Source organism: Sylvia atricapilla, chromosome 7 (assembly GCF_009819655.1).
Source record: "Sylvia atricapilla isolate bSylAtr1 chromosome 7, bSylAtr1.pri, whole genome shotgun sequence".
Lineage (NCBI taxonomy): Eukaryota > Metazoa > Chordata > Aves > Passeriformes > Sylviidae > Sylvia > Sylvia atricapilla.
Genome location: NC_089146.1, coordinates 26,777,045 through 26,792,722, shown reverse-complemented (window position 1 = coordinate 26,792,722; position 15,678 = coordinate 26,777,045). Strand labels below are relative to the sequence as shown.

Below are 15,678 nucleotides of genomic sequence, written 5' to 3'. Positions count from 1 at the left end.
CTGATGACTGCTCCAATGTATCCTACACCAAATCTATCCTACACACACATCAGCTGGTGCAGGAGCAGGCACATGTGATTTAGGGAACTTTGCTATGCTGGCACAGAGGTAACCCCATCTCCTGTGTCTGCTGTGTACCTACAGCAATACCTCCTTCCCAACACCATGCAACGGGAGACCTGCGGGCCTCATCTTTCATTCTCTTATCTCATGCAGCTATTCCTTATGCAGACACATTTCTGTATACAAATCCCATTATACTTGACCCTCGGTTCACCCTGTTTCCATTACAACGCTGTAGACTCAACCAGACTTGCTCCAGTGCCAACTCTGTGCTGTCATTCCTTGCGAAGGCTGGTAATAAAGAAATCACTGTTTTAAGCTGACAAAGAACAGATTTCTTACTAAGTAAACACTGATGTTTTGGTAGGGAAATTAAGTTATAAAATTGTGTCTACAAAGGGAGACCATACAGATGGAGTTTGTTAAGAGACAGCAATACAGTCAACAGCGGTTAATTCAATTGCCTGCTACTTATCAGATTTTTTTTTTTTTAAAGGCTTATCCAGTTTTTGTAAATGCAAATGCAAAAAAGCATTTCAAAGAGCCCCTGTCATTGTAGCTGGAGAGTGATGTGCACATGCACATGGCCTTTCCAGGCCGAAGAACCCAGCCCTGCATATCCGCTGTGGCTGTGTTGGTGTCCAGTGGGTCTGGGGATCACCAGCCTGGCAGGAGAGGAGGCCTAGGCACAGACAGCTCATCACCACACCACCACCCTCCAGTGGCTTCTGTCCTTAGGGCTGTGCCATGGCCTCCCTTCTCCTGGGCACTGCTCTCACCTGCCTTTCTGCCTGCATGGGGCCTCTGGTCAAGGTTAAGATACCCCTGACCTTTCTTCAACCCAGGACACTGAGCTCAGCTGGGTAAAAGAGGGAAGTTCACTATCTCCAGTCCTCAGCTGACCCTTAAGTTATGTCAACCTGACCTCAAATGTCACATCTAATTCCCAAAAGCACCAGGCTGATGCCAAGTCACTGAAGCTGTTTCTCTCCTAAATGCTCCAATGGCAGAAGCACAGCCACTCTTTATGCTCCCCCTTCCAAGGAACTACAGCTGGGTTTGGGGTGTTGCCTGAAAAACAGGGCACTTTTCTGCAGCATCAGTGTGGGCAAAGGCCCCAGACATCCTCCTCATACTAACAGTTCTGGTGCCTCCTGTACTGCTGATCCAGGAGCAGAAGCAGGAGGATCCTCACCACTCCACTACCTCAAAAATTACCCTGCATCTATACCAAACACCAGCTTATGTGGCATTTAAGTGGTGAGAGGGATGAGACCCCCAGCCCTGTCTGTGCACCCTCAAACTATGCAGAGCTGAGAAGAGATGCCTGCATGGGCAACTCTAAGTGCTCAACTCACAGGTTACAGCTATGGCTTTCCACAACAGCAGCCCAACTCTGCCTGAGATGGTACTCTTAAGTAGTCTGAACACAATCACAATGCAATGGGGGCAGTTAAAATGACCAGAGAGTCGTGGAGGTTTTTTTTTTTTTGGTTTTTTTTGGTTTTTTTTAAGGATAAGACAACATGATTTATCTTTTGCATAGGATAAAGTTCACTATGGGATTCAGCATGTAGCATGATGTAAAGTCTCAGGCAAGCCAAAAGGTGTTAACATTGTGTGCCCTTTAAATGAGGCAATTAGTCAGTAAAACGAGATGTGCTTAGGTTGGAACTATGTAAATACATTCATTTTATTAATACAAGGCAAAATCTAAAAAAGAGATATTGCTGGGCAATTAAGTCACCAAGTATTGGTTCTATTTAAAATTCAAGAGAAGGGATATTAAACACACTCAAATTTTAATGAAAACATTTGCATCAGTTTTAATAATTCAGCACAAAATGTTATTTAAACATTTCTCTCTGGTTTTGGAAAAGGCAAACACAGGGCCATTGTACTGTGGTCTGGAAATGAGAAATCAGAACTGCTCAGGTGCAGTGGATTTCATTTTAGACAACTCGGTGGCAAACAAACCAAGCCTGGCAATCAAATCTATGCTGAAATCCCAGTAGTGAGGTTTTCCATGTGGTACAAACTTTTCAAAGTCCCATCATTCATCTTTTTGCACCATCAAGTATCACTTGCAGCTCAAGTTCATTTCAGTGGGGTGTAAGTTCTTACACACCTTCGTTGTAGGAAAAGGCTGTAGATGGGATTTCAGTAAGAAATTATCCTATCTTGGAAGTTTACTTTGAAAATAAAACTTAATATCCTGTACTTTGCATGTTTTGGTTTTTTTTTTTTTTTTAATTTAGTTGTATCAGCCGCTTGATTTGTTTAAATAAGCAAAGGATGTAACAGGTGAAAATAGTGTGGATTTACAAAAAACTTTATGGTTTAAATAATATAAAGTGTTATTTGTAACCAAGGAAATTCAACTATCCAGATCTGAACTGCCAATATTCACAATTCCCTTTGTGCACATCACATCACAGCACAGGAAAGCTGCTCATAATCTAATGGCAATATAATTACTCTTACCCAGCATACAGTACACATTTGGTACTTGTGAAAAGCGTAAGGATTAATACAATCATTCGTGCCTACTACAAAAGAGCTTCTCGACAATAAAAAAAAGGTACAAGAAAGCACAAACCATTTTCTAAGGTCAGTCACAGAGTATCTGAGGGACAGAGCAAGTACAAGAAGTTATAAGGACCTACTTGTAGTAGATAAACTTTTAATTATAAAAGTCCCACATGAAAGCTCTCATTCTTCTGTTCAACAAAGGAGGACAAAAGTTTGACAAGTCAAAAACTAAGAACAAATGCAGATCAGGCTATCATACCCATGGATTTTTACAGGCATACTTGTCAAGCTCTAGTAACATCCCCCCAGATGCCGGACTGCCTGGCTGCACCATGCCCACCTTCGACCTTCAGCCTTCAAGAACAGCTTCTAGAAGTCTACAGTTTCATTTTAATCAAAGATTTCCTCCTGGACACCACTGGTTCTTTCAACTGAATCTCAAATGTGACTGAGGTGTGCAGACCATGTGCACAGTAGGCCAGGAGATTACTTTCAGTCCAGCTTTCACCCAGTTAGGCTGTAACAGGAGGAGGACACTAGATTGAGACCTTATACTGCTAAATAAGGGAGACACCACACACCTCCCACATGTACACACAAATCCTTACTGCAGTGCAAGTTCAGAGATCACAGCAATTTTGCTGGTGAATGTGTGAACCACAAAATTGCCCTGCCTGGGAGAAAATCACCAATGAACACAGAGCTGGAAGGGTTAGGCTTATGAAACACAAAGTAGTGAAGTCAATCACAGAAACCAGATCCTGGAGAAAGTCCAGTTTGGTAATGTAGCCAAAAACCAAATGAAGGAATAGGAAACCACTGCATCCAATGCAAGACTTTGGGAGGGAGTACAATCTGCTGCTCTTCAGCACAAGGTATCTTAAGGAATATTCTGTCCCTCAATTTGTGCCGTTCATTCACTTAGTCATCGTGGGAAAGGTCACTCACCCAATACGCTGCACCAGAGTGACATAACTGAAGAAGCAATGTGACATCTGCACAGAAACCAAGCCCAAATCTCTGCTCACTATCCATCCTTATCAGAAACCGTCACATAATTCACCAGAAATGCAAACCCTGCTCTGCAGAGATCAAGCAAGGAAGAAACCAGGTTGACAGAATCCTGAGCTCCAGCAGCACATCGGGACTTGAAGGGAAAGAAGTTACAGCTCACAGAGCTCCTACCTTCTTCACATTTGGCAGAAGCCCTCTCTTAAACAAACAAATAAACAAACAACTCTTTGAAGAGATTCTTATTCTTGTGGTAACACTCATCCAGGCACTGACAGGATTCAAACCAGACGTGGTCGAGGGAAGTCTGGAGTCATACCAGGTTTAGATCTCACATGCCAAGAGAGGTCAAGACCTAGCCAAGCCTCGAGCAGACAATCCCAGGACATGGAGGAAGTGGTGCTGATGGGAGAATGCCTTTCCCTCTGACTCACTAGGCAATGCCACATGATGATACTCTGGTGACGAATATGAAATGGCTTTCATTGCTATCTACTAAAGTCCAGAAGTCCAGGGTATTTTTCCCCTGTAAAGATCCTCTACAACCGTTAAAAGATGGTTCTTCTAAAATATCTAAGCTGGCCCAACTCCATTTTAGACTCTTACATTCTGAGTGAAGGTTGTGAAGTTCTCTGACCTAGCCTGAAAAGTGGTTTGTGCACAATTTCTTTTACAAAGATGGATAGAAATCTATTTGACTTTGGAAGTCTACTATTTGGTCAAGTGAATAAAGCATTTTGGGGTCTGCTGACACTGGTTTCACTATGACTATTTCTCTGTTTAGAGACTTCTATTGGAAATAATATACAAACAGGTAGTAACTACTGAAGCCTTAAAACATACTGGATAAAAAACTTTGCTGTCCATCAGTTCCTTGTGGTAGTAACTACTGAAGCCTTAAAACATACTGGATAAAAAACTTCGCTGTCCATCAGTTCCTTGTGATACTTCTCACAAAGAATCAGTTGGGCTGGAGGACTAAGAAAAAAAAAAGAAAATAGAAACAGCTTCTATATGATTTCTCTCCTTGGAACGAACTGCAAAATTCTTCCAGCTGGTCTACAGAATTATCCATCCTGACCTGATCTCTACAATATACCAACTCTCATGCTGTACCCTGATCCCCAAAAGATGTCATCACAAAATGTGCACCCTGTAATCAGGGTACAACAGCAGCAAAGGCCTCATTTCAGAAGCCAGAGAACTGAAAACATCATTGGCTCCTTGAAAGTCTTTTCAAATCAACAGGACCAACACAATCTGACCTGCGTGGTTATCAGTTATTCAAAGCACAGCATGAAATGCTGCTAATTCCTTGAAAATTTGGTCTTCCTAGGGAGCAGACACTGGGATATTTACCCTAATGCAGCTTTAAGCTTGAAACTTTCCTATTTCTAATGTACTAAGCACAGTCTGGTAGACTTCCTCTACCAGTGGTACTTTGGGATGTGTGGTTACTCTCTGGGATCTTAAGAGGCTTTCTGCTGAAGCTTTCAATCAGCAGGTACCATGTCCAGCAGCTGGTCTGCAAATCAAAAACTCTGTAACTATCTCCATTACAAAGCTAGGAAAGCCTTTTTTGGAGTGGTAAGAGGAGGAGAGAAATAAGACAATTTCCTCTCCAGGATGCCTTCACAGGACCAAAATGAAAGTATCTCAAGGGCCCTTATAGAATTTAAGAACACGCATTTACTTCTCTTAGAGATTTAAATGCAAAAAGCTGAATGTAAATGTAAATGAATGCATTTTATACAGCCCCAACATCTTTTCAGTCTTGTCTAACTGCACCCAGGTGCTGTTATAAGTGACTTTGGCTCATGTGTGCAGAGTAGGGAGAGGTGTAATAGAGAGATAAAATGAGTTGTGAAGGAAGAAATACCTCTGCTGTGAGGAGACCCTACCTGTGCAAAAGAAACACTGGCACACCACTGCAGCCAGAAAAAAGGGCAGAAGGTTGTGGTGGAGCCTAATTCTTACATTTAATCTAACAGCATGTGCTCAGCATCACGAAAGCCATATTACAGGTCCTTCTGCTGCCCAGGGGGTGGAAAAGGACAGCTCTAAGGCACCCCCCACCACCTCCGGCAAGCATCTGCTTAAAAAAATCATCAAAAGGCTCACATTCTCCTGGTTCACTATCAGCTACCACGATCAATTATATGAAAACCCAATCCCACACACACCAATAAAGTGGGAGCAGGGAATGCAGTAAACTTGCTCTTGAAGTGGAGCCTGGCCAACTGATATCATCTAAACCTTGAACACGTTTTTTCCATAGCACATCCTCCCATGAGATTTGCCATGAGCATGCTTCTGCAACAGAGAGGAGACAGGGCAGAAAACATCCCTGCTGATTCTGCAGGAGCTGCATGGCCTGGGCATGTACACTGGGCTCCAAGTATGCACAAGCCACCTCATTAACATGTCTGTGTTTCTTAACTCCACTCCAGCCACTTTATGAATTTCTAGGTACTTAACTCCTTTACTAGAACTGGCTTTAATGTCCTGAGCTTCAACAGAGGTTGGAGTAGTTTGACCTTAAATAGGATCCAGCTTGTCTGAAAAACCCATTGAACCTTTGCATTACCAGCACTTGACAAGCCAGTCCTAAGAGTCAACACTATTTTGAAATCCACAGCACCCACTTTCAAACGCTGTTAGCCAGACCCAGTACACTGGGATTTATGATCTGAAATAACACAAGCACTTTCAAAAGTTTGACCCTTGAGAAATGCTCTAAATTTTAGCTGTTAGCTGTCTATTTAATATCAATGGTGAAACATAAAAGAACAGGAATCAAGAGTCTCCAAGGCAGAAAATTGTGTAAAATCACAAATTCTCAAAATGGTCTGGCACACAAAAGAAAAACATACTTATGTGGTTTAGTGTCAGAGCCAGGGATCAAGAAAGCCCGCTAAAACACACGCACTCCTGAGGGAGTGATGTGCAGATTTGCCAGAATAACAGCACCCAGTTCTGCCCTTTGGTTTGTGCATATGTGTCTGAGCGTCAGCTGCACACAGGAGTATCCAGATCTACAATTCTGCCAAAATGGGGTCCTTTTCTCATTGGTATTTTTTTTTAACTTCCCCCCCAACCATCTGGGTGGTCCAAGAATCAGACTCAAAATACCTAGGATCCCTCGAACCACATGTTCTAATCCCAGCAGAACTGACTCAGTCCTTCATCCATCCAGGGTAAATTGACTTCTCTGCTCTTTGCTGCGTGGGGGAACTTTTGGATGAGTTTTGAAAATTTCCGCTCTGTACGGACACTAAAAATCCTACATTTTTCTTCCAGTATTGCAATCCAGTATTCCTGGCATTAGTTTCTATTTCTCAGCACCCTGTTTAATTTGCTCCCCATGGCCACTAGTAGCTGGGAATCCAGATTAAGCTGCACCTGAAAAGCGATGTGCCGCAGGCTTCATTCCACAAGGCGATGGGATGGATGCGTTTTGTCCATTTATCTTCACACACACTGGAAGGATTTCAGAGAAACAGAGTGAAAATGAGGAGGCTGAACGAACTGATATTTGACTACATGCTGCAGGCTGCAGCCTGGCCAGTTCATTAGAGCAGGGAGGAGGATATGACAACATGCAGCAAATATCTGGAGGGACGTGTTACACAAGGAGGTGCGCTAGCAGCAGGAGGGTGAAATTCAGGGAGAGAAAAAAAGGAGGGTGGACCAAAAAGGTGAACTGCATGGAAACCTTTATAAACTGAGAAAGGATTTGCTACAGGATAGAATAAAAGTTCAACCCGGAGATACAAGACCAGGAGATTCAAGCGGGAATCCACAGACCCCTGTGCAATACAAGAGAAAGTGCTACAGAGGAGCAGAACACTGCAACAGGTCTTAGCATCCCTTGTCTTCATGACTGCAAGAAGCTGGTGAGAGGTGATTTCTTTAGGATTAAGAAAAAGAAGAGGCCAGGAAGGGCAGCGCTCCCCATTTAGCTGAGAGAAAACTTGAGAAACAAATTCAGAACACTGGAGTTTAAAAGGGCAGGAAGTTGGCACTGAACATTTATCCACTTTCACAGATGCTGAAAGCAGTGGAGAATGGGCAATCCTATTGAGATAGCTTCTGAAAGACACACACTCTCTGTTTAGAAACTCTTTAGAAAGCAGCAGGAGAACAGAGTTCAAATAAATTTTTTTCCTAAAGCACAAGCTTAACAGCGGATAAGGTGGAAGCATGAAGTCACTTTTAATCTACTATAAAGTGAGGTAAGCAAAGGGATTATCACTTAAGACTCGCTGACATGAAGCTCTGAGAATGACATTTAAAAGCAATGGTGGATTACAGAGTGACATCATATTAAATGAACACATGCCAGAGGTTTACATAAAAGACCTCAAAGATCATGCTTTTGTTCTCAGTACCAAAACCTCTTCGCCATTTTTACACTTCTGGCGGTGATTAGGCTAAATTAGAGGCGCAGTTTTTCACAACACCCACAACTCAGTAGCCCAGATCTTCACTAAGTGCAAATGGTCATGACTCCATCTGAGCTCACCCCTCAACCCATCCCAATGTCACAGCATTCAGCAACTGGAGATCCAGCCCAAATGTTTTCCAAGCCTAATCTGCATTTCATTGCATAGTTTATGAGTCTGAAACCCTTCAAGTCCCCCTGGACTTCAGGTATCAGTTATTCAAAGGCTATTTAACTGTTCTGAAGGCTATTTAACTAAATACACATGACAAAACTATCCCGAATTTAAAGAACAGCGCAGATGTGTAAATCTCTCTCATAATGGAATGTGCTTGAAAATGTTTAACAAGATTCAAAAGAGAAAGCTGTGGAGGTTTGTATTTCGTTGGTTTTGGTTTTGTTTATTTGTTTGTCTGTTAGCTTTTTGGTTTGTTTTGGTTTGGTTTTTTTTGCGGAATAGTTTATGAGACTGGAAAGGCTAGACAAGCATATCAGCCCTCATCAGTGTTTTGGATTACACCTTCCCCATTTTCCAAAGACCTGATCAAGGTGTCCTGCCACTGAGACCAGAAGTTGTTAGGCATGCACCTTCTCAGTTTCTGCACGGGCAGGTAGTGCTGTGTAACCTCTTCCCCGTTTCCTGAAAATGTGCTACAAGACCAATCTCGGAAGCCAAAGGAGTCTTTTTCTTAGCTCTCAAGATATTAAAAGGGTGAGTATTACTCTGACAACATTTTAGAGATGAGGAAAATAAAGCACAAATAGAACTGAAGTATTTTTTCCAGCTCCCAGAACATGACAGCAGAAGCCTAGTATTTCATCTGTGGAACTTGGAGATGGATCAAGTGACCATCAAGTATTAAACCTGGAACTGACAGTCCCCCAGATCACCTCCTGTAGGTTACCAAAGAGCCACCTCAAAGCAACAGACGCCTGCTAATTACAGACCAGGGAGAGGTTTGAACCAGGCTTCTGGAGACGACCAGCCTTTGCAAACCATCGAAAACTTACACATTCTGATTTTCTTAAATAAATAAAAGAAGCATGTGGGAAAGTAGGGGACAGAATAAATTGGATGTGGGAGCCCCCAAACCTGTCTCCCAAATGAGCAATGTATCTATTTGGTGAAAGTCGTAAAACTTTGCAAAACGCATAAGAAGGCCTCTCTGAGCAGCTGTTTGCTTTGACTCCGGAGGGAGCTCGCTCTGTCTCCTAAGCAGCACAGTACCATCCATCACGACCTGCCAAAGATTTTCTACTCCAGTAGCAAAGTAAATATGAAAACACAGAGGTTTTATTGGTATGTACGTTCCGTGGCTCAGCCGAGCAGCATCCTTGCTGCAGGAATGACCATCGCCAGGGGTCCCATCCCGAACTGCATGACAGGATCCCGGCGGCAGCCCCGGGGGAGCCGTGCCCCACGGAGGGTAACTGAAGGCACTCTATGCTCGCCTGAAAATGCACAAAGGCAGCTTCAAGAGCATGCACTGCAAACCCCTCTTCTGAAAAACCCTTCCATGGCAAACCCTTCCTGATTCCTCCATGGAATGAGGAATCCCCCGGGGCATGAAGGATGGCGGAGAGGCCTCAGCAGAGAATGGGGAGCACCATCAGGTAAGCCCTGGCAAGGCTCAGCTGAAGCATGGACAGGGCACTTAAAAACTTTCACTTTAAAACTCTGACGGCCCTTCAGTGCATGTACTTCAGAGCAAGACTTTTCAAAGGATTCCTATCAGGCAAAACTGACGGGACTTTGTGTGTGTTTTTGTAGAATGGGAACAGCAAAAGGCGCATCTGTGACAATAACAAATTCCAACTCTAACACAAGAGACACTGCTGTTTCTAAAAGCAGTTATAAGATGATGATGATGATTATTTTTTGTATGGCTAAACAACATATTTTCCCTTAACCCCACTTGGCCTCCCTTGGCTGAATCCCACAAAAAACAACAAAGGAAAGAGAGAACCAGACAGGAACAGATATTCAACATGGAAAATCTTGGGTTTGACATTAAATTTGGCATATTTGTAAACACTTGAGACATAGTCTTTTTATGATGAAAAGTTTAACAGTCAACTCCTCTGCCTGTGAATCACCCTGCCTAAACAGCTCAGGAACATTTTAACTGGTCCCGAAAAAGTATGCTGTAATTTTTTAACAAAGTAAAAAGGAAACTAACTTCAATGGGGAGGGGTAATAGAATCAGATAAAGAAAAAAAGTGTAGGCTGGATATCAGGAAAAATCTGTAATAATATATTAAGATTTCAGGGAAATGGAGGAATATCCTTGATTAAATGAGATAAAATCCCTACCAGCGAGAAATTAAGGACAGCTCCACATTATCATGGAGACAGAGTCATCTCTGTGTTAAGGTCTTTGGGACTATTCAGTTCTAATGAAAACCATGGAATTTGCGATTGTCAGCTCAGGGTTTGGGATTTTTTAGTATTTTTTAGTATTTTTTTGTGTGGGCAGAAGAGCAACAACAATATCTTGTTAATAAATAACGTCAGAACTGCATCCTGAAACACCACCAGGATGTTGGTAGAAAAACAAGGTTGCTTTTGTTTTTTACAGTGCACAATGCCTGATGGGTTTTAACCACAGTTTAGGAGCTACTGTTAAAAAGCTTCTTGCTGAGTCAAGCCTAGGCATGCTGTTTACTAGGGTTAGCCTCGAAGGCTCTTGCATTGGCAAAGACTTTTAAGCTTAGCTAGGGAGTTTTCAGTTATTTTTGTTGTGATAATAATAATAATAATAATAGTAATAAAAGGTAAGTGTGTAATTGCCTCTTCTATCTGCCAGCAAATTTCCTCTGGAGTCAAGGGCTTGGTCTTGCAAAGCTGATGCTGTCCCTTTAGTTTAAAGCAGAGACCAGGCCCCAGTAGATTAGGTATTTGTGAAGAAGTTCACTAAAACACAAAATGCCTCTTTTGTTAGAAAAGATTCTGTACTACCTTACAAAGTGAATTTCTCTGGTTCAGCTTTGAGCCTGCACACACCTGGCTGATGGCTTTTGCTCAAACAGTGCTGACCTACAACCAATGGTGAAGAGTGAAATTCTGACAAATCAATAAAAGCTGAATGCAGAAAATGCATGTAAGTAAGACCCACCACTGCTCTTCCACAGAGCCTGGGCCATCCTGTGCTCTGGAAGAAAGGATCACAGGGAAAACCACTATGTGGCTCTGTAATTTGATCCTGTATCTCCAGAATAATGCAGAACCTCCAAATTAATCTTCCTGTCTTTTCTTAGCCTTTGAATATTGTAATATTACTTACTGTTAAATGAATGTTATGTTGTGGAAGTGCTGGCTCATACAATTTATATGCACCAATACAATTTCTTTTATTCATTCTGCTCTAGTTCTACATTCCTGGAATAGCTTTCATCCCATATTCAGTTTCACTCCACTCTGCATTGCATCCTTTACAGTATCAACTGGGCTCCAATCCTGCCTCTTCCTCTATCCTCTATATTGCCACAGGCACACAATCATTGCAATCCAGGACAATATCCTGAATTCACAATATTCCTGTTGGTCTGCACTGCACAGAGATCCAGGATCATCTGAATGCGTTACTTCATTTTTCTAGACAAGTCAAGCAAGCACCACAATTCTGTCAAACTGTTGTTAATGGCAAGAAAAAAAGTCCAAATATTGAGGATGTCAAAAAAAAAAGCACCAAATAAGTAAAACCAACTGTGGTTGTACAGAAAAGTGGATTGTCCTAATGACTGGAGAAACAGCAAAATAATCTCTAAAAGTATACTTCACGGAAACCCCAACATAATCTGCTTCTGGACATATATAATAAATCCTCAGTATTTAGATGAAGACTCAAGTCCTGAAAATTATTTGTCATGCTGCTTAACAAGAAAACCATTGAGACACAAGGAATGACAATACTGGGGAGAAACACAGCAAGTCTTTCAGGCCTGTCTTGGCATCGGGGTGCTTTTTCACTCAAGTTTTTCACATTCCCATCTATCTTCCCAAGCCAAGGGTCCCACAGGTGGTTCTGCTCAAGACAGCCTTGCAGAGACGTTCCCTCCAGTTGAGATAAAATAATGTATGTTCTCTTGAGGCCAAATGCAAATGGTGATGAAGGGGAATGCACTGCAAGGTCACACAGAGCAATCAGGAAACAAACCTTTGACATAATACAGCAGGCATATAATAAGACCCCATAGTTAGCAACAAATGAGACTGCACTTAATTTGCCATGCAATGTTCAAATAATTAGATAAATTCGGTACCATCAAGACAGCAGACAGGTAGAATATAGACTTGATGAATTGGGGGCTCTCTGTCAGGCACCGATCACATTAATCATAAAGCCAAAACTCAGTGACGCAATTTTTCTTTCAAACATTTGCCATAATTTTCTAGAGTGAAACTACGCACATGCCCTTGGGGTTTTTTTATGGCTTGTTTACTTTTGAAACAAGAAGGATTGATTTCTGCACCACCAGGACGGAGTACAAACTTCTAGAAGCTCATCTGTACCTACAGAGTCCACTCAGTGTATCGAACAAGAGCCATGCAACCACCAAGTATGTTCTAGCCCAGGTCTACCACCATGTCTGGTGGTAGATTTCACACTGGACATCCTCCAGTGAGGAGGGTGAGCGCTGCATTGTGATCTCCAGAGCAGAGACTGGAGGAGAGAGAAGAAAGACAAAAGAGAAGTAGAATAAAAAATAAGAGGAGTAAACGGCAAGACATGATTTTAAGATGTTGGCAGATAAAATCTGAAGAGGAAAAATTATGGAGAGACCACAGCTGCAGAGAATTTTCCCAATGTGGTTGTGCCATAATGCAGGGTACTTGACAAACAGCCAAATGGAAGTGGCATTCCCTCGACCCTAAAAAATTGCCACAGCCAAGAAGCACTTGGCTGCTCAGATTTGGTGCTTTCCAGCCACAAAGGCACCTTTCAGTGCAGTGCCCAGATAGTTTCAAAGAAGACTGTTTCCTCTTTAAGACCCACAACCAAGTTTTCTCTCAAGTACCCTGCAAGTTGGTTTTGAGAGAGGAGCTGCTGGGAACGAGAGGAATCCTAAAGAAGAAATGCAACAGGTATTTGCCAACAACTCTACCTAAATACTAAGCAGGACACACTTGGTCTGCTCATAGACAAATGTGGTAACTGCAAACACAGTAGATTATTACTAGTGGTGCAGATGAACTGAAACTTGATCTGCCAGCGTTGTACACTTGGCCAGGGTTGATCAGCTGGACAACACCAATATGAAAAAACACTGGGATTACTGGGCATCTGATTCATAGGTATGTAGTGGCGAGCTCTGTTGCATTTTGTAGAAGACCTTGCCTCATGATCCCATCACAGAAACTTCTGTGGAGCCCCAGGGCACATGTAGTGCCCCTAAACCTCCTTGGAAGGACTGAAGGGGAGCACCGAGTGGGGCACACAAACTGTGTGACAAACATAAGAACATCTGCCAGCCTCTCTTCTAACCATTACTTTGAATATCACCCTCTTCTGTATCTGCTTTATTAGCCAGAGCTCCAGCTTATTAACGATCTCCCAGCAAGTTATTATTCTGTCTTTTTTTCTACAGTTTTTGCATGAAAGACCAGAACTATTTCATGCAACCTCCCTAATCTCCCCCTGTTCCCACGTTAGCAACCTGCTTTGTCATTTCCCCTTTGCACACAGCATGGAAGAAGCTGCTGTGCCCCTTTAAACATCCAGTCAAACTGACTGTCAGCCAAAAAGACAATGACTTGTCTTCTGGCAGGATCCAGGGGAATGCCCTATCATTTAATTCTTGCAGTATTTTGGAAGCAGAATAAAGCTGTGGTAGTTGTGGGGCTCCACAGATATGGCTGCTGATGTCTGCATTACTTGCTTCCCAGGGTCCATACCCCATTCACACCTATCCAGAAGCAGCACAGCTCCACAAGCAGCCCCTGCAAAGCTGGGTGAAAACAGCCTCTGTTCAGACAGCAAGGCTGCAACAGGACTCCAGGGGATCAAATGAGAGTTTTTTACGTGATGAGCCCTAGTTGCTTTTTCCTTCTTCTTGCAAATGATTCTGGCCCACAGTGGTTCCCCTACACCGAGTGCTCTGGGACCTGTCCCTCAGGTGATGTCTGAGCCCTGTATTACAGCTGCAGGCTGACGGAGTTTGGGATGGCCATGGGACTGCCAACCCCATCATGCTGCTCCTCACCTCCCATGGCAAAGGTGCATGTCAGAGAATAGAAGAAACACTTCCAGCCCCATGGTGACTAGAACCTGTGCCCCGATCCCTGCTGGCTCCATTTTCCTTGCCTTGATCAGAGCTTGCTGGAGGTAAAAACCGATCTTTCTCTGAACATCTCCTTCAAGACATCAAGAACTATTGAGCTGTCATGTCTTGGATGAGGAGATTAACCCCTCCTTAGGGTGTAGCCCCTGACCAGTCTCTGTGCTCACTGCCAGTCAGCTGCCTCAGGGCGAGGATGCATTCATGAGAAGGTGACCACCAAAACCCAGACTCCTGCCCCTCCAGGGTGGACATGGACACCATCATGAGTACCTGACTTATTATAGCTTTTAGAAAATGCCACCAGCCCATTCAGGCTGCTGTCCAGTGAAATGAAACTGAATTACAGCATTTCTGGCGGCCTTTTACCACCATCCCCACAATTCTGGCAGGCAGGCAGGAATGGTACACAAGGTCTCCGAAGAGAGGGAGCAGTGCTGGGTCTTTTCCAAGATGGTGACAGAAATGACCCAGGCAAGGCACGATCTGAGAAACACAGCGGGTGCAAAAACACAAGTCAAGCCTGTTTCCTGGGACCTGAGCTGAATAATGACAAAGAAGCCCTATACTCCCATCCGGCACATAGGGCACTTCTATAGGCTCAACAGAGCTGTAAACAGACCTCCCTCCTGCCAGGGAGGTCAGCATTGTCACTGGCTAGGGACAATGAGGTGGAGGGTGGCCAGTAAGGCCAGTTTGCCAGAAGGACACTGAGTCCCAGGGCCTTTAGGAATACTGCAGGAGGCTGACATTTTATGGAGGTATAAGACTTACCCATGGATAGCGTGGATAGAGTGAGGTTCGTAATGGTATCGTCCTTCCTGGTGGCGCATGTCAATTGGCAGAGGAGCGTGGAAGGCCGGAAAAATGTGCTGCGGCACTGTTATGGGGAATAGAAGAAAAAAAAAGGGACTTCAAAAACTTTTCCTTCCCTTTTAAAACAATTTCAAAGGCACTAAATCTCCATGAATTTCAGAGCAAGAGCAGTGCAAGACAAGGGGTCTTCATGATATCAGCTCTATCATACACCAGAGAAGTGGAATGAATAAATAATCAAAGTCATGCGGAAAAATCCTACATCTTCGACATAAAAGATCTCCAACAGGGTTTTTGACAAAGACAAGCAGCCAAGCGCTCTTTGAACTTGAGGAGATTATAGCAAGCACCAAGGAAAACTAGACTTGCAACGCAAATCAGACTCAACAGAGCCTGGTGGGATCCAGACCTGCATCGTCCCTCAAGCCTGGATTGGCAGCAAACACTGTTCCTGAAGGTCTGTACACACAAGTTGGAAATATTTACCTAAAAATATAACAGCAAGAGCAGCACTAAAGCAGAATGTCTAGGCA

The 15,678-nt window shown here is 43.2% G+C and overlaps 1 protein-coding gene across 1 annotated transcript in view; it reads right to left on the bottom strand.

The window, feature by feature from the left end:
• The window catches only part of GLI2 (GLI family zinc finger 2), a 186,571-nt gene that overhangs the window by 50,019 nt on the left and 120,874 nt on the right, over positions 1-15,678 (bottom strand). Inside the window, exon 3 of the mRNA XM_066323057.1 lies at positions 15,104-15,209. Coding sequence (XP_066179154.1) covers positions 15,104-15,209 — 106 coding nt within the window. The remainder of the gene's footprint in view (positions 1-15,103; positions 15,210-15,678) is intronic.